At 33.1% G+C, this 18,938-nt stretch overlaps 2 protein-coding genes across 5 annotated transcripts in view; one reads left to right on the forward strand and one right to left on the reverse strand.

The window, feature by feature from the left end:
• Acsl (Acyl-CoA synthetase long-chain) overlaps positions 1 to 7,721 on the forward strand; it is a 28,984-nt gene extending 21,263 nt beyond the window's left edge. For 3 of the 4 annotated variants that reach the window (XM_018456836.1, XM_018456837.1, XM_018456838.1), the window contains 7 exons: positions 3,199 to 3,553; positions 3,766 to 4,134; positions 4,517 to 4,912; positions 5,155 to 5,467; positions 5,549 to 5,812; positions 5,928 to 6,203; positions 6,299 to 7,721. In XM_018456836.1, the coding sequence (XP_018312338.1) occupies positions 3,199 to 3,553; positions 3,766 to 4,134; positions 4,517 to 4,912; positions 5,155 to 5,467; positions 5,549 to 5,812; positions 5,928 to 6,203; positions 6,299 to 6,453 (2,128 nt within the window). In that variant the 3' untranslated portion in view covers positions 6,454 to 7,721. Of the gene's footprint in view, positions 1 to 3,178; positions 3,554 to 3,765; positions 4,135 to 4,516; positions 4,913 to 5,154; positions 5,468 to 5,548; positions 5,813 to 5,927; positions 6,204 to 6,298 lie in introns of all 4 variants that reach the window. The other variant, XM_018456839.1, reaches the window with a different exon arrangement.
• Positions 7,722 to 14,296: 6,575 nt separating this feature from the next.
• The window catches only part of LOC108728334 (uncharacterized), a 25,473-nt gene continuing 20,831 nt past the window's right edge, over positions 14,297 to 18,938 (reverse strand). Inside the window, exon 4 of the mRNA XM_018456832.1 lies at positions 14,297 to 14,797. Coding sequence (XP_018312334.1) covers positions 14,652 to 14,797 — 146 coding nt within the window. The 3' untranslated portion in view covers positions 14,297 to 14,651. The remainder of the gene's footprint in view (positions 14,798 to 18,938) is intronic.

An 18,938-nucleotide genomic window follows, 5' to 3' on the forward strand; every position in this document is an offset into this window, starting at 1 on the left:
CTCGAGATCTCCAGCGGACGATGTACTCCGGCATTTAACTGTGAGACGCCTGTTACCGCACAGTTGGCCCCCTTCGTCCCCCTTCAACTTCCGCCTTACGCACAAGACCCTTTGGACACGACCGCAGATAAGACCCGAGAGACCGGTTGGCTCCATTCGTTCGCTGCGTGACTCGCGACGTTCAAAGTCCGTAACGATATTGAAATCTCGATTATGTGTTCTCTCGGTGTTCTTCTACAACACTTTGATCTTAATCTTCCACTATCATACAGGGTGTCCCACAGAATCATCGATTTTCTCATAAAATCATAAATTTTATGACGAAAACTGTAAGACAGTTAATGTTTTTTCTCTCAGTTTCAAATTAAAATATGCGAGATATGAGATACAATAAATGAAAGTTACGGTTGATTGTAAAAATAAAACTACATTTATGATTTAATTTTAATTTTGACATATTCTAACATCTTTGATGAGGTTTTATTTTTAAAGCGATCGCTATTTTTTTAAATCTGTTTCTTACTTTCTTTAATTGAAGAAATCTAATCGTTCCTGTATCGATTATACGTATGGATTTCTATAAAATCTTTAAAAAGTGATTTAAAGACTAGTTTTAGACGTCAATACCTTTGCTCTATTTCCCTATTTTCCTTCTACTTATAGACTTATAAATTATACAATTATGAAGGTGCTGTTTTTCTTATACGACTCTTAATATAGATTTAATTTCAAGTGTTCCATATCGTCATGTATATTTCATTTCGTTATATATCGTGTATTCCATATTTTATTTTTTAATGCTCTCACGATGATAATAAGTGCGTTTATTTGCTAATTGGTGTACATGAGATGTTTTAATTACTCTTAGATCATGTAGTAACTTTTTTTATTTCTTTTGTAATGCGTTTAAGATCTACTTTATTATAGAAAACTCGAACATATGAACTTTGAACATCAATTGACTTACTGCGTTTATATTTGCAACAGCGTTATATTTTTACATATATTAATAATAATGAGATATATGAAAATACATAATTATAATTAGCATTCAGATGACCGTGTCGCAAACCAACATCGGAGTAAAAGATTAATGATGATAAAATAATGTTATATATGATAATAAGAGACTAATTAACATAATTTTTCGAAATCCTTATTAACATGTTATCGGTGTTTAATTTAATGGCGAAAAAACTGTAAAGTATTTTACAAACTGACTTTATGTCAATCAATGTTCGCGTCAGACCTACTTGTTATTTTAAGTTGAATCGCAGGAATTGCGGAACGTGACATAACTCGTATTTGCTTCTCGTATACAGTATCAAGTGCGCTGCGTTATGCTGATACCGTCTGACTGCTATACGCACGATCAATATTAAGCAAAATCAGAAACTTGATTAATAACAATATTGTAGTGTGAAGTAAGAAAGTAACTATTGATCTAACTATACCGAAGGAGAAAGAGGCGGCATAAGTGCGTCGCATAATAAAGTTCAGGGATGGTCGGTATATCATGAATAGGATATGGCGCAATCAATAGTTGAATAAAAAGTATCGTGAATACGATATGGTGCAATCAATAATAGAATAAAAAAGAATCAACGGATATGCAAGTCCACTGATCTAAATTGACTTCGTCTGCAGATTGATATTTTATCGGAACTGGACTTGACCTCGCGAAACATGTGATCGAAGTGGACTTGAAATTAACTTTTTGGATTTATATCTCTTTCTCGTGGATATAGATAGGTAGATCTATTTTTAGCCGCGTTCAGCAGAACATATATTTTGCAACTGGAAGTTTTTTTTTACTAAGATAGGACTATTTTTCTACATCTAGGGACGGAATTCATCCGGTCTTAATTTCAAGCAACGTCTTAAGATGCTAATGATTGGTTCATGCACTATCTTAAGACCATCTTGAATCTTGAACAACGTCTATGGATTCTGTCTTAAAAGTATAATCCAATCAACACAAAGTAAATTTCCAACAGTTGCAAAATAAACATTTTGCACGGCTATTTATATATAATATTTCGTAAAATGATCACTTTTTCATGCAGTATTAATATGAATCTTTCGTAACTACATAAATTGATAAATTAAGATAAAAAAAAAAGTAAAATGTTTTCTACAGTTCGCTAAGTCTCTCTTGCAACAGGCAACAAAATCTTTTTTAAATATTTAAGTAAGATTAGATTAATACTCAAACATATCTTATCGTAAAAAGAAGAATATCTCCAGCATGTAAAATATTTTAGCGGACTGAAAATCAATAGTCGATATATATGTCACACAAGGCATTAAAGGAGATGTAATTGAGCAACTTTTATATTTTTGTTGCTCAAGAAATATTATATTTTTTATTAGATTTAACAGGCGACAGTGATATTCTGACACTTCCAGGTGACGCTAGAGAAGGCAAACTAATTAAATGATATTTTCTAGTTCTTCGCGCTTCAGGAGTACAATCACATACTTATAATTGTTGATGCATATTATAGATGCGTATAATTGAATTTGTATCCTATTGCTTCAATAGCTTGTTATCGTATCACTTATCGATCTTGATAGATGTGTCGTATCTGATATGTCGCTTCTTTTTTTTCTACGCACGTAGCATGATAAGTGTTATGTTACAATATTTGTTGCTGCTAAAAAAAGATAAATGGCGCTAATTCGTCGAAGTCCACGAAAGAATTAATCCTGATGATTGATTATTGTTTATCGGTCGTTTATACATATACGTTTTTGATCGTTATTGATTCGAATTGTTTGCAAGACGCATGATTCCGACCGATAGCCTTTACTCTCACGCTTGAAAACTGCTTACTCAAGTAGATAATTCGCTTGTTACGGATAAACAGAATGAAATATTGTGGTATCCGATAAGACAATGTCGCGGGAATGTATAGATAACTAATAATATTCAAAATTTGTATCTTTCTACAAGAATTAAAGTATTGTACAATAATCGAATTATATAAATATATAAATTATATAATTACTATAATTTTGTTTCTTTTGAAGGGATATGAAAATAAAAATTAAATTTATTTATTTAGAGTTTTGCACTCGTTATATAATCTCTTTGCGTCCAAATTTCACAAGAGAAGCACGGAATAATATTTTTTAATTTTTGATTAACGAACTGATGTCTAAATACGAATATTGAGTGATTTCTTTATTTAACAGGGAAATGGAAGGTTTCTGGATCTACGGCGCGATCCACGCGATCAAGGCTCTGTCGTACGTGTACGACTTGCTGACCTTCCCCGTGTATCTCATACTTCAGCGACCATGGGAGAAACGTAAGGCCTCTAGGAGGATCAAGGCCCGTCCAATCTCCAAAGATGATAACCAGATCACTTACAGAAGCGTCGATTCTCCAAAATCGATGCACATCATGCTCGAACGTGAAAAGGTTGATACTCTGGAAAAGGTACTTCTTTGCGTTGTCAAAATGTACGGCGATAAGAAGTGCCTTGGTACCAGACAAATCTTAGCAGAGGAAGATGAGCCTCAACCTAACGGCAGAATCTTCAAAAAGGTAATACGTCAGACATTTAAATATAAATCCTTTAACATCTCTTAACATGAAAAATTGTTATTTTTTATATTAAAAAATAAAAATGAAAGAGAAAATCATAAGAAGAGAAGAATTTTTAGGGCGAATCTCAACATATCTATATACTTTATTTACTTACTGTTAATATCGATGAGAAACTAATTTTGTATTGTGAAATTCTATCTATTTTCTAGTATAAAATGGGAGAGTACAAATGGAAGTCATTTAGCGAAGTCGAAAGGTTGGCCTCTTCCTTCGGCCGAGGTTTGGTAGAACTCGGTATGAAGCCACGTAATAATATTGTTATCTTCGCCGAGACGAGAGCGGAATGGATGATAGCGGCACATGGATGTTTCAAACAGAATTTCACCGTGGTGACGATCTACGCGACTTTAGGCGATGAGGCTATTGCTCATGGTATCAACGAAACCGAAGTAGATACTGTCATTACCAGCCATGAACTTCTGCCAAAATTCAAGCGTCTACTAGACATGGTACCGGAAGTCAAGAAAATTATCTATATGGAAGATCAACTCAAACCGACTAGCACCAAAGGTTACAAGGTATATTTTAATTTATATATTCAATATTAATTTTTAATATGAATTGGCGTTTAGATGACTTTATGGATTAAATCTTAAGAGTATACACAATTTTTTTAAATTTTTATTCTTTTTTTATGATTATACGTAATTGTATTAATGAATAGTTATTGCGAAAATTAATTAATAATTCAAATAACCGGTTAATATGCACTCCGCATGGATCTGTTTGCATTATTTTCCTTCTAAAAACTTATTTTGCTTAATAGCTGTGGCATTGACTATGATTGACTGTCATTATGTTATTACATAATGGTTGATGTCAGTACTGCCACTTATGAATAGTAGTCTTCACTTTCTTGGTTTTTTTTTAGGTATTCTTTACTATTTGTTTTTGTTTCAGGATGGAGTGCAATTGTTACCCTTTGCCGATGTTATTAAAATGGGCAATAAGTCAAATGCGAGTGCTAACTCGCCAAAGAGTGATGACACCGCTATAATCATGTATACGTCTGGTTCGACAGGAGTGCCGAAAGGCGTCCTTCTCTCTCACAAAAATATCATTAGCACTCTAAAAGCATTTTCCGATGCTGTAGAGATCAGATCAGACGATGTCTTTCTCGGTTTCTTGCCATTAGCTCATGTCTTCGAGCTACTGGCCGAAAGTGTGTGTCTTTTAACCGGAGTGCCCATCGGTTATAGCTCACCGCTTACACTGATTGATTCGAGTAGTAAGGTTCAGAGAGGATCGAAGGGTGATGCTTCCGTTCTACATCCAACTTGTTTAACTGCAGTACCGGTGAGTATCTTTGCAAATTATTCAATTTCTTCTTATTAGTTTTTTTGCCTGAAAAGAAAATTGTTTATCTACTAATCACTAAGTTATTTAGAGCATCTCAAGTCTTTAAGTTTATAAATAAAACAATATTTTAATAAATGAAAAAATACATCAATATTTTTTAAAAACAAATTATCAAATTTTGTTTCTAATTTTAATGCAATTTTTTAGGTAATACTGATACAAATATAAAATTGTTTCAGCTTATTCTCGATCGAATTTCCAAAGGAATAAACGAAAAAGTAAAGAAATCTGGTCCATTTAGGCAAGCTATTTTTAATTTTGCGTATGAATACAAACTAAAATGGACGAAACGAGGCTATGAAACGCCTCTTTTCGACAAATACATTTTTGGAGCTGCGAAGCAAGTACTTGGTGGTCGTGTTAGACTTGTGCTCTCTGGAGGCGCTCCACTCAGTCCGGATACTCATAATCAAGTGAAACTTTGCCTATGCGTCACCGTAACTCAAGGATACGGACTCACAGAAACGACTTCTTGCGCAACCGTTATGGACAGTATGTATTTTTTAACCGCAATGCTTATTCGATGTTTATGTTGTCATGGTCATATTATCACGACGTACATTTTTCTTTCAGCGTACGATAGAACTACCGGAAGAGTTGGAGCACCTACTACGGTTTGCGATATCCGGTTAGAGAATTGGGAAGAGGCTGGTTATCGAGTTAAAGATCATCCACATCCTAGAGGAGAGATCGTGATCGGTGGTGACATAGTTTCTGCGGGTTACTATAAATTGCCGGATAAAACGAAGGAAGACTTCTTCCAAGAGGACGGCAGACAATGGTTCCGAACAGGTGATATCGGCGAAATTCATGCAGATGGCTCTATCAAAATTATTGGTACGTCCCAAAAATTACAGTGGACATAACATCTTTTTATTCTTATGAAAAATATAATATCTATATTAGTTATTATTTTCGATATCTCTCTGACGATGGATGTTTATTTATGTAGATCGAAAGAAGGACTTGGTTAAATTACAACTCGGCGAGTACGTTTCTTTGGGTAAAGTTGAGGCCGAGTTAAAGACTTGTCCTGTCGTAGAAAACATATGCGTCTATGGCGATGCGAATAAAGCATACACAGTGGCATTGGTTGTACCTAACCAGAATTATTTAGAAGAAATTGCTAGTAATCTAAGCATAACTGGAAAGAATCTTGAGGAACTTTGTAACAATCCACAGATCGAGAAAGCGGTACTTCAAGAACTTGTTGAGCAAGCGAGGAAATGTATGTTTCTGTATATTCTTGATTATTATTTTTGATTGTTATTTTGTTATCGTCAATCAATAAATTTATTATTATTCTATCTTTTTCGTTTATAGGTAAGCTCCAAAGGTTTGAAATACCCGGTGCGGTGAAGTTGTGTGCAGAACAATGGTCACCCGATATGGGTCTGGTCACCGCGGCATTCAAACTCAAGAGGAAAGCAGTTCAGGAACGTTATCAACATGAAATTAATAGGATGTACGCCTCGTGATGTTCCGCCATAGGATGTACTAAATGTTGCGTATAATGAGGATTTAAACCTAAGAAATTACCTTGTCCAACAGACGGTACCTCGATAATTCATAGATACATGTAAACATTGTCATAAACTCACATTTCACGTTGGTCACGGGACACGTGCCAAGCTCGTGTGCAATTGTAATGATAATCAAAAGCTCTCTGCATTTTTTCGAGTGATTTTCTCGATTCCGTCATCTGAATAATGATCTGATGACGTTTCGTCAAAGTATTGTTGATTCATTTAATTGAACCGAGAAGTTTATTTGTAGAACGCCGAGACTTTTTGATCTAAAAATGAAAGTATCGCTTTTTTAAGGCATTTTTTCATTAGGTCTTCCGATAAATTTTTTGCAATTTTACATCGATATCGATTATTACACACAAGTCGAGTATTCGATTTCGTGAAACCGATGGGATTTCTTATGTATCACTTTCGGTATTCACTTTACATACGCATTATCTATGATAAATAGATATCGTAAAGTTATACCGTAGCGCGATATTGGAAAAAATAATGGTACAAGACGATTTTCTACTGGGAAAATTGTTGTCGTCCTATTCCCTTTACTTTTCGATAATTTTTCATTATGTAATCGATTCGTCGCGCATGTATTTCAGTAGTGCACCTATCTAATTGTTGGTGTTAATGGGCCAGTCACGATATCTTTGCGAACGAGCTGATTTCGATAAAATTCACAACTCGTATGGTGTACTTATTTTGAGTGTCATTCAAAATTTATCGTTCGGTCTTCAGAGGGGACGAAATGTTTGAAAAAGATCTTTTTGGAGAGTTTTTCGTTTTCTTACGAATAATATATCATGTACATATAGAGAAGAAACGAAAAAATAAGGCTGTTCGTGTTTGGCACGTATAGATCAATTCCAATAAGGCAATTTTAATAATAATATATTGTGTAAATTAAAATTTTTCTCTCATCGATACTACCACTTAACATTATACTCTTATACCGTCTGTCTAGTAATTTGTCGACGTACTCTGCCTACTTTTCGAAATATTAATTCAAACATTACAATATTTCTCCCAGCAACAGAGAGAATATTTTTGTGTATATGTGTATGTGCGAGTGTATGTACGCGAGGGTGTTTGATTTTCATTGTTGTATGCTTGTATGCACATATATGTCTATAAGGAAAGATTAGGAAGTAAAACGTATGTGAGCTTATAAAAAAAATCATGTTTTACAAATATATAATTGTTCTTTACTGTTAATATTCCACGCGCGTGTCTCTCTCTGGCGGTTCGAGTCATACGACTGAATTCATGTACATTTCGAGGCAGAACTGTACATTTAAAATATTTTAAGACATCTTAAAATATGCATTGCTTTTTCATTCGTTTGAATAAATGAAATTTTGCTACGGACTTCAGGAAATCAATTTTCAAAATTTATCACGTAATTTATGTATTTTGTTAATACTGTATAATCCTTAAATATAATTAATATATATATATATATATAATATATATATATATATATATCGAGATTGTATTTTTTTTATTTGCATATTCGTGCAATTCCGCATATAAATACGAGCCGACAGAGAAAACAGCGCAGTGTCCGAGAAACTTGTACATTTTGCCGCGTAAAATGCGCGATGTATAACAATTATGTTTAATATGTGCGTTCACACAGACACAAAAGCTTTATATTTTTCTTCTGTTTTGTTTCACGAGAACGAAAATAGCGGGAGCTAATATCAGTAATAATCAAGTGAGAACATGAACGACGAGCGCTCATGAGAGCTAATGATCAGAGGCAGCTCACCTTTCTTTTTTATTCACCACGAGAGTTCCTGCGATAGCTAAGTGTATGAGAGCTGGTACTAATCTTTATTAATTATTAAGCGCTGTACATTACTTAAGTAGGCATGGTCAATTGTTTGGTGTTATTACATCAAAGATATAATTATTATTAATATGATTATTAGCAATTATCGTTATTTGAAAATAATTTGCAAAATAAATGTACAAAGGTGTATATCACTGACTTAAACATCATTGTGAAATCTCTTTCATTATCACTTACTCCATTTCCTAGATATGAGCTACGACTTTTAAATTCCTAATAATTGAAAAAAACAAATTTTTTTGTTCCCTTCTTATCGTCACATATGTCACAGTAAATTCTCAATAGTTTAATTTGCAGAAAGTTGCGCTTAGAGACCACGCGTTTTTTAAGAGTTATTATTTATCGAAATATATATATATATCCAATCTGTTTAATTAATAAAATGTGCAGGGAAGAAAATACGACATGAGAATTAAGTACAGTATAGTTTATTCATTACAAATAAAGAAGTCATTAATACATTGATCTATCAAGTTGGTCATTTGCAGTAGTAATAAAGTCATCTTTCTACTTTCTATTAATAGATTTATAATAGGTGTATAAACTATCAAGTGTATACGATTGTGTGCGTAGTGCTGCGCGTTTTAAGTACACTCTCTCTATTAAAATCTGTAAAATATACATTTACATACACATATACATGCCTATACATAAATTGCGCGCCACTAATGCGGAACAAGTTCTCTCGACAATTACAAAATACAAACATACATGTATGTACGTCTAAAGTTCACGAGATAGTGAATCGCGAGAAACATTCATTTCTTCTTTACGTGCGAGGTCACCGGTCATCAAGACAGTTTGAATTAATGATTTCGCCAATGACAATCGGATCTTCCTCATTCTCTCGATTGATTAAACGCGAAATGTAGAGACCACTTGTTATTCATAATAACGCGTACTTTATACAATGTGATCAACTTTTCGTTTTGTCGAAGTAAATATATAATATATAAATACATAAAGCCTGCTCCAAAATAAATAAGTCGTAAGCTTATATTATTATATATATACATATATGTATATTAGATTGTGTATTATAGATTGTAATATAATAATTGCAACTTTAGGAAAATAATTTATTAATATAGTCATTTTTACATGTATAAAGGAGCGCCTATGATAAATTTCCAATCGATCTTTATAAGATCGTTATTACTTTTAATTGAACAGAATTTGTAGGTACATTAATTATATCGTGTGATACTATTTATATATCAACTGTGACTGATGAGAAAAACAGTGTTATAAATAACATTCTTTTTTTATATGCGAAGGTAAACTGTAGATATAAATTATGCGTTGACCGTCATGTATTTTTATAGATGACAGAAATTATTACGCATTTAGAGAAGCTAGTAATCTGTCTATTTTTGCTATCTTTTGACAACCGGCCTCTTCGCACTTATATCAAATCCTGTTACGATATCTGCACAACATTTTTTTAGTCACGTCACAACAATATAATTTTCTAACATAGAGTTTTCCAAGACTGTTGGCCACGAAATATTTTTAAAATTATGTTATATTTATTTAATACATTTTTACACGTATAGGAACATCTAAATTTATATGTATAGATAAATTTGCAATCGATCTTTAGAAGACCATAATTTGACTTTAATTTTCAACAGTAAGATATCTTGTTACGCAGAATTCCGTGACTTCAATTTCGTGGAGAACATGCTTTGGAAAAAAAAATCCGTTCTAACAGCACAAGTACATCCTTTACTTTATAATAAGCTCCTCTAAAGGTCGATATCTTTTTAAATTGAGGCCGAGTTTAATCTCAGTTCAGAAGTATATTCTAGACTTTGGTCAAGATTCTTACGTTATATGGAATTAATCGTAGACTTGAGATTACATAGGTAAGTACCCCGTTAATTACGTAGAAGTGCACAGACGAAATTATCTAATGAGAGTACAATCTACGCGATAGAGAAAGTCGTTTGGACGTATTACGGCGCTTGCGAGTAAATGCCTAGCCTGAGATAAGCTACGTGTTCGAAATCGCTTTCGATCCCTGGCGCTCGTTTTAACTAAAAATATTTTCTTACGACAAACACACTTCATTCAATTGATCGTGTCGTGAGATCTCGTTGAATAATGCGATTTGCTCCACGAAAGTATTTCGGTGAAAATGATACGTCTTTCAATATCAGATATATCGCGCGTGTCAGATATATATATATATATATGCTTTGTTTAAAGTAGGAGATGCTATGTGCTTTCAGGATTTCTTTCAAGTCCAGTAAAATCTATATCTTAAATCGTCTTAAAGGATAGTGATTTTAAACCGTAAACTATTGGCATTAGGAAATTAGCCTTTTCCAATAAAACATGTCTCTTTAACAGTTCGTAATTTTTCTTTTAAATAATAAACATTTGTCCCGATCTATATTAATTCTCCGGAGCTGACGTCAAAATCTGTAATAGTTAACTGATATTTCATCTGTGAGATTCATTTAATATACGTTAATTAAAAAGAAATTAATTGAAAGGCACTAATTAATTTTAAGGAAAAATGATAAAAATCGTATAAAAAAGAATTAATACTAAATTTATTTTAATAACAATTTAAATTTATTGTAGGTGTAACATAATTTGAAATTAATTAAAAAGCGCTAACTAATTTTAAGGAACCGAAATGATGTAAATTATATAAAAAAATGAATGAATACTAAGTTTACTTCAATAAAATAAATCAAATTTGCAAATGTATAATGTAAATAATATAATTGAGTGGATTCAATAGATCTACGTCAGTTCCGTTAAAGAAAAAGTTATATGAAACGTAATTAAAATTTTTAATAACATAATTAAAATTGTTCAAAAATTACTCGCGTTGCAAGTAGGCCGGAATATGTTTCATAGAAAACGTATGTTTGACGGAAATGTATGATGCTTGGGATAGCGTCAGCTGCAAGAGGCGGTCCAATAATATGAAATGTTATCAAAGTATCGATCGAAACAGGAAGACGTGTAGGCGAACGATCTCTGAAGAAGTTAAGCGATTTTTCTCCAACTGATACCGCAAACATAGGTGCCGACTTGCGAAAAATATTGGGGCGGCACCGAGAAATATTAGAGGGCAACACAACAATATCCACTTTTTTGCAGTGCTACTGATAGAAATGAATCGCTGAAATAACTAAAATCTATCAAATTAGTGAAAATTTTAACGATTTTAACGATTTATTTCCATCAAGAGCATCGCAAAAAGAATGGATAATGTTGTGTAGTTGACATCCACTTCTTCAGAAGACTGTAGTGCACAAGGTATTTTACGGTTTCAGGAAAAAGGCCCTCATGTCCTCTCTCAGGTTTCTCTCTAGTACGTGTATATGTGCAGGTACACTAGGGATTCCTTCCAGGAGCATGTTCGGATTCCCACTTGGGTGCTCCCCGGGTGTCATGTCATGCTTGTTGTTGAACAAACGTTAAACAAGGATGAAATGACATCCGAGGAGCACTCTAATGGAAATCAAAACACGCCTCAACAAGCGACTCACAATCAATCCAACACAATAATTATCTCATCTTTGTTTAACATTGGCGAACAACAAGAATGTAATGATACACTGTGTCACATCGTGTCATTACATCATCTCTCGTTGGAAGGCACCTTAGGACAACAGACGACGTGCCAGCGAGAGCATCACTACTTTTAATTCGCCGCGTCAACGTTATGTATAATATATGTCATGTGGCCGATGTTTTCTCACAGTTTTGATCGCAGAAATTATTTGCAATTGTTAAAACACCGTTTATTAAAAAACCAAAAGGCAAAAATTATTGGGAGGGCGGAGCAAAAAGTGGTCTGTCCCCCCCGTAGTCGGCGCCTATGACCGCAAAGGAAGCAGGAAACACGAGATTGAAACCTTATCGCGATCTACGGCATCGCAATCACGTTGCGATATAAATGAATATCGAAGTTTCGGTAGATAACAAAGTTAATTACCGTAAATGACGTAAAAGAATTATCCAGCTTTAGAATTATTCAGCACAAGATTTTATCGATCGCTTACTAATAATGCAGAGCTGCATTTAGACCCGCATGATCAAGAGGAAGGGGTATAAAGATTCCTTTAATAATCATTAATAATAAGATCTGACGCTCCGGCTTCTATTTTACGAAACGATAAACGATCGCGTGATCCGTGAAAACGCTGGTAATACGTAATAGTCGTAAATCACTGCACTTTCATTTGGAGCAAGAATTTTCTACTTGGGAGCACTTTGATGAGACTCCTCCATTTGTCCTAAGGTGAAATGTTGGATGAATAATGAAAACGATTCCGGGCGATATCATTCGCATTCGTGATGAGAATACCCAGACAATTATCTGAAAGGCATCGCAGAGACGTGTGAAAAACGTCTTAATCTTTTAAGATGCCTTCTTTCCTTCGCGTTACTTGAACGAATAATTGGTGCACGGATTAAAATCTTTGTAGATCTTGTAAACACTTTCAGCATTGACGATCACTTTTATGAAATGCATTTGCAATTAAGTATATTGCAACTGTTACTTATTAATTTTATTTATCAATTATATACACTTTGAACGAAAAATATGGTATTCGTAAATTATGTATTATATTTATAAATTTTTCGAAAAATTAACAATTTATATTTTGCGGTAAAAATGGATGAATTAAAGAATAATTGAATAGAGATGCATTTTACTGAGAGATAAAGCTCTTAATAAAGTTTTAATTATTAAAATTTAGGATTATATAACTTTTGTATAGATTTTCTCGATTTTATTCTGTTGTAGTCATGTTTCGGTTGCGAGCGACAATTGTTTTAATTCGAATATAAAGAAAATCTTTTCACAGAATAAAGCTATATTAAAGACAATTTCTTTCTCTTCCGTATTTGAATTCCAAAAAAATTAGAATAACGTTTTTACAGAAATAAAAGTCGTATCATTAATTTTACTTTGTCTATATTTAGTCGAGAAGCCAGCTCGCTTCCATCTTGTAGATAATTGCCATTTACTTTGTGCACTTTTAACCAGATAGTGTCAGCACCCCCTGTTGTGTCGCCTTTTAGAAACGTTTTAACAGCGGAAAGCTCTTTCGAGGACACGTACAGGCGCAAATAAGAATAATAGTCCATTGACTATACTCTTACACGTACACCCACACTTTACTTTCTAGATACAAAGCTTGAGTGTGTTTAGAAGAAATCACAATTTGTTGAATGTGTCAGAGAACTATTATACTTATAGTGTATCTTGCATAGTCATCGCTACAAATCCGTACTACACTATACTGTCCTCATTTTAGATAGACGCCTTCGTAGCCTTTGAGCCTTTAAGGCAATGCTATTCTTCTCTTTCGTGAGAATCTTTACTCCTCCCAGTGTGCGTAATGGTGCGAAAATTATTCTCTCTCTCTCTCTCTCTCTCTCTCTCTCTTCAGGAAATATGCCCTGGCAATAGCCCACAACGCTTGATATTGCTGAGAACGTGTCTTTCGAACGAGGTACTGAATGTGTCCCAAAGAGAGTATTATGTCGATGATAAAACTTTACGCTCGGAGAAATATAAAATCGATTTTTCCATAGGTGAACTTTATATCCTGCCGCTCTTTAAATTTTAACCTTGCGCGCGATATTATTTTTCCATTTTACAGTTCTATTTCAACCTTCTGTCTACAGTCAGAATTTTTTTTGGCGAAAGCGAAATTTTACCTTCAAATTACTCTGAAATAAAAGAGAACAGAGTCCGGTTCTCCCCTCCTAAGATACGAGTTAAAAAACCTATTTGATAATGCAATAGAGATGTTATTAAAAGGTAACCCAGAATTTTTTTCATTTTTTGAAAGTCTTCTAAAACGTACAGTAAAAAAACTTGGGCTGAATGAAAAAAATTCAGATTGCAGATGAACGGTTAATAATCGATCTATCCATTCCCAAGTTTCAATTAGAAAATCCTTTTAATTCTTTCAATCACTTTTTCGAATGTGACTTCTTTTTAGAGAGACGATAGAATCGGAGATCTGTGTTATAATCCCCGGATTTCCATGATTGGAAAATCCATTTTTGCGCGCAACTTTACCACGGTACGTTAATGTAAACGAAATCGTGCATTTTTCTTTACGTTCATCCATATTCCACTGGAATTTTTCGTGCGGCTATACCGCAGGGCTTTTTCCGTGGAGAAGCGTGAGAGAATTCAGACGGTGATGTAGTAAGCCCGTGGTTTACCTCTTGACGTGGTCGGACTGAAAAGGATTCCTGGTGTCGTTGGGCTAAATGACCAGGACGCCCATGAGGGCGGCGGAAACATACGTCATGACGTATAGTACCCTTCGTGTCGTTTGCGACACTTTTCACGAGCGATATAGCAGAGCGCTATGGTGATTAAGATGGCAATGGTGATCCCCATGCCTATGCTGATCCAGATGATCTCTTCGTTTATACCACTGTAGCCCTTTCCTGAAACGAAGCTGGATTTATTTCGCACTTCTACATGCATCTGTTACATTTAAATCTCAAGTAGCATTTGATATTATGTCCGGTCTCACCAATGTAATATTAACTTTAATCTTGGTGTAACTTACTCTTTGTCTTTTTCTCTTAAAAGTTAGAAAAGGATAAACAGTAAATTAAAGTTAATCTTACATTGGTAAAACTGTTTTGTTTGTATTATACTGAATGTCATAAAACTTTGTAGAATTGATTAAGAAACGAATTACAATACGATATTATTGTTTGGAAAAAAATTAACAATATTATACAATAGAATGACATTTTGATAATAACGACATAAAACCAGACGTGTATTTATCATCAATATCTAAAGGACTTTCAAGTTTGAATTGACAGGCTTGAAACTGTTATTTGTAAAAGCTTTATTCCTTGAGCTTATGTATCATTTCCAATTTCCAATTTCCGTTGGAGTTTTGTAGGAATAAAACTCGCACAAGTCGCATTTTTAAGTCTGTCAATAAAGCTTTCGTCTTTTAGATTTTGATTGTTAATATAATTTTATTATTAAAATATATTAAGTTTATAAAACATATATAATTTTTCTTCTTCCAATTCCATTTTATTCGATGAAGAGACTCAACGTTTAAATCTGCTTTATCTGGCTTTACGTTATCTATCTTTATAATTTATTGTTATGACAATCTAGTTTTCCGCTTGTCATAGTGAATATGCCTACTTCATTTTGAAATAAGTTCATGAAAAATCGTTTTAAGAGGCTTTAGGAAGCATAGCATAAACTATAGGACATCCCATAATATCATATTTTAATCCTCTGGAAACGATGGATCAATTAGATCCACTTATTTATACTCTTTGTTAAAAATTTATTAATTTTAAACAATTCCATTTTTTTATGTTACATCTGTAAATTTGAATTATTCTTATTAAAATATACTTAATAATTTAATATTCCGTTGGTTAAAAATAATAAATAAAATTCCTGAGAAATATACAAATATATCAAACAAGGAAATGGGCTGATGGAATTAGTGTTGTATACAGTGCGTTTTGTATTCCACATACGTTTGTTTTATATTTCTGATGTAATCGTTAGCTGCGATAGTTTTTTATAAGAAATAATTGCGCACGGTGTACAGCGCTAATTCCCATTAGCCCACTACCTTATTTGATACATTAATATTTATTCGTTTTTACGTCAGTTATGTCATTTTAATTCCTTGAAATTAATTAATGCCTTTTAATGAACATAAATTAAATAGGTTAACATTAGTAACTGTATTACAGATTTTGACGTCAGCTCCGGAAAGTTAATAGTATTTTGAGAATAATTAAATTAAAAATCCTAATATAAAAGTGTCGAGGTCACAATAGCTTTCAAGTTATAAAACGATAGAACGAAAATTACTATGCAGTATTCCATTATCTTTAAAGCTTGTTCCGTATAAATACGCCTACACATGCGTGTCACTTACTGTCGATTTTTATAACTTAAGTTACATTAAATTTTATTCCGTAATATTGATTTTTTGCGCCATTAATTTATTACGCTTGCTTTAGATGATTTATAATTTGCGTCAAAGTTTATACTTGAATTTTATTTATAATTTTATATACCTGTATATCCTATATGTATTCAGAGAGCTGTAAAATATTCATGTGTATTAGTTTGGTAAGAAAAAGTGTGGAAAATGTAGACTGGAAGTCATCCAAAGCCGCAAGGCAAGGATTATAATAAATAATAATATACCTGTATATATTGATTACGTAAGATATATCTCTGTATATATTTTATGTATGTTATTCATTCTGATTTTTAAAATACTTTTTATATTTTACAAATCACATAAAATTATAAATAAAATTCCATCGCGAATTATATGTCATCTGAAATGGGCTTTATATTGCAGATATTACGTATACATAACAATCAATCATTATTGATAAATTGATTACTGGTAGTTAATTTAACCGTTGCATGCAAATTATTTAGATATTTCATTTTAACGAAAATTCCACTGAATGAATAAAAATGTATTGGAAAAATGTTTATTTTTCTAAATTTGATTGATAACACGCGAAATTTGCTTGTTTCGTCCCGGTATGATTTTTCATTTTTTAAAATATAACAATTTGAAAATACATGGAAAAGACATTTTATTCCATCTTATTAGTGCATTGTGTGGAAAGTATAATATTATGTGAGTAGAAAGGCACTTACTTTCCACATAATGCAGTATGAAGATGGAATAAAATGTTTTTCCATGTTACACGAGGAAAGAGAAAAGAGACCATTTTTTAATTGCTATATCTCAAAAACGAAAAATCGTACCAAAACGAAACAAAATGCATTTTAAAGTTGATGCTTGCTATTAATTAAATATAAGAAAAAAAATCTGTTGCCGATATATATATATACTATAACATCATGAAAATCTTTCAAATTGAGCTTTACATCATTTTTCTCAAAAATTAAAAACTAATAATAGGCCTGTCCTTTTTAACTAAAGTTTTTGCACGGCTCATCTTTCTTTCTTTTCTCTCGATGTTTGAGAGAAAAAGAAAAAAGATGAACCGTGCACAAGAACTTTAGCTAAAAAGAACTCATAATAATAATCGAACAACGTACTCGTGTTCAGCAAGCAAAAATACACCGAAAATGACTATTTCCACTTACGATAAAAAAAAAGGAATTTTTTCAAATTTTGTTGCCCAGTGTTCTCAATCGAGAATCAATCGTTATTTTAAACGTTATTTTAAACACTGAATCTGTACAAAAAGATATGCAAAACAAGGGATGATAATCCGAGCTCGTTAAAATTATCTGTGTGTGGGAAAGGCTATAACGTATTTAGCACATAATTATTATTTCGTAGTTTTGAATATTTCGATTTCGATAATAATGCGGATTTCGGGTTTGTTTATGTGGCGCGTAATGGCTAACGACGCGTCCGCGCCGTGCGTAACTGCGTAAACAAGGTTCATCAGCGTTATGTATCATCAGCTATCATTCGTGCGTCGTCATTCAGGCGAGCAGGTAGGCGCTAGGCGGCGTACCGCGTATAATACGTCGTATTACCTCTCCAATCACGATGGTAGGAACGACAAAGCTTCAAACGTGATTATTCTGTACCTACACTTAATGAATATCAACCGCATCGTTTAACTTCCGATTAACAATTAATTCGTTCTCGTATCCAGTCGACGGCTTATTTGAATCGAAACGGATATCTCACATTACATTATTTAGAGCAACTATCGAAGCGAAATGCTGAACATAAATCATAAATTATCATTGTTTCGTGGTGATACTTGTGAGATAGTTATTTCTATAATAGTTTTTCAAGACGAATATAATAATATCCGCATTGTGTATCGAGCTTTACGAGCTCTGGGAGTTGATTTTGTATCTTGAAACGAGGTGAAAATTACAAAAGTGAGCAAATTTATTAAGCGTTGACCAATAAAATTATAAATATTTTCATTTCAAGATACAGAATCGACTGAGAATATAATTTGTCCATCAAGACGAGAGCAGAATGATTATATAGAATGATTATTATATACGAATCGGATCGAGTGAGTCGAGTAATGAAAAACCATATTCAGTGAGAAATGACAATGGAATCGACGTCGATTCGACATCGATTCCATTGTCATTTCTCACTGGGTAATACGATTATCTATTACACAGGTCAACAAGGTTTTGTTGTTGGGAAGCTGTGGGTCATTTCCGACGTAATTTTCTGCGTAGAATCCGAATCTGAAATCAGAATTGACCTATCACGTCAGGATTTTGAGATATTTGAGGATATATACTCGAAAAATGCGTTTTTTTGCTATTTTCGAAGTTATGATCATTAGAGTTTTCCACGTCTAGTGAAGAAAGAAAAACCGATATTTGTCAATAAACAAACAACTTATTATTTTTTTTATACACACCTGCAAAATATCCTTTTTTATGCATTCAGGTGCTTCGTTTATCGAGCGAATTTCGAGCATCCTAAAACTTTCAGCGAGAAAGTTGTTCATTCGGATATGAACAAATGTTCTGGAAAGTTTCATTTTCATTGCATTAATAAGTTTAAAACTAATGATTTGTTTAAAGTTGGTAGACGCCTTGCACTCA

Source organism: Mycetomoellerius zeteki, unplaced genomic scaffold (genome assembly GCF_001594055.1).
Source record: "Mycetomoellerius zeteki isolate Tzet28-1 unplaced genomic scaffold, Tzet1.0 scaffold61, whole genome shotgun sequence".
Lineage (NCBI taxonomy): Eukaryota > Metazoa > Arthropoda > Insecta > Hymenoptera > Formicidae > Mycetomoellerius > Mycetomoellerius zeteki.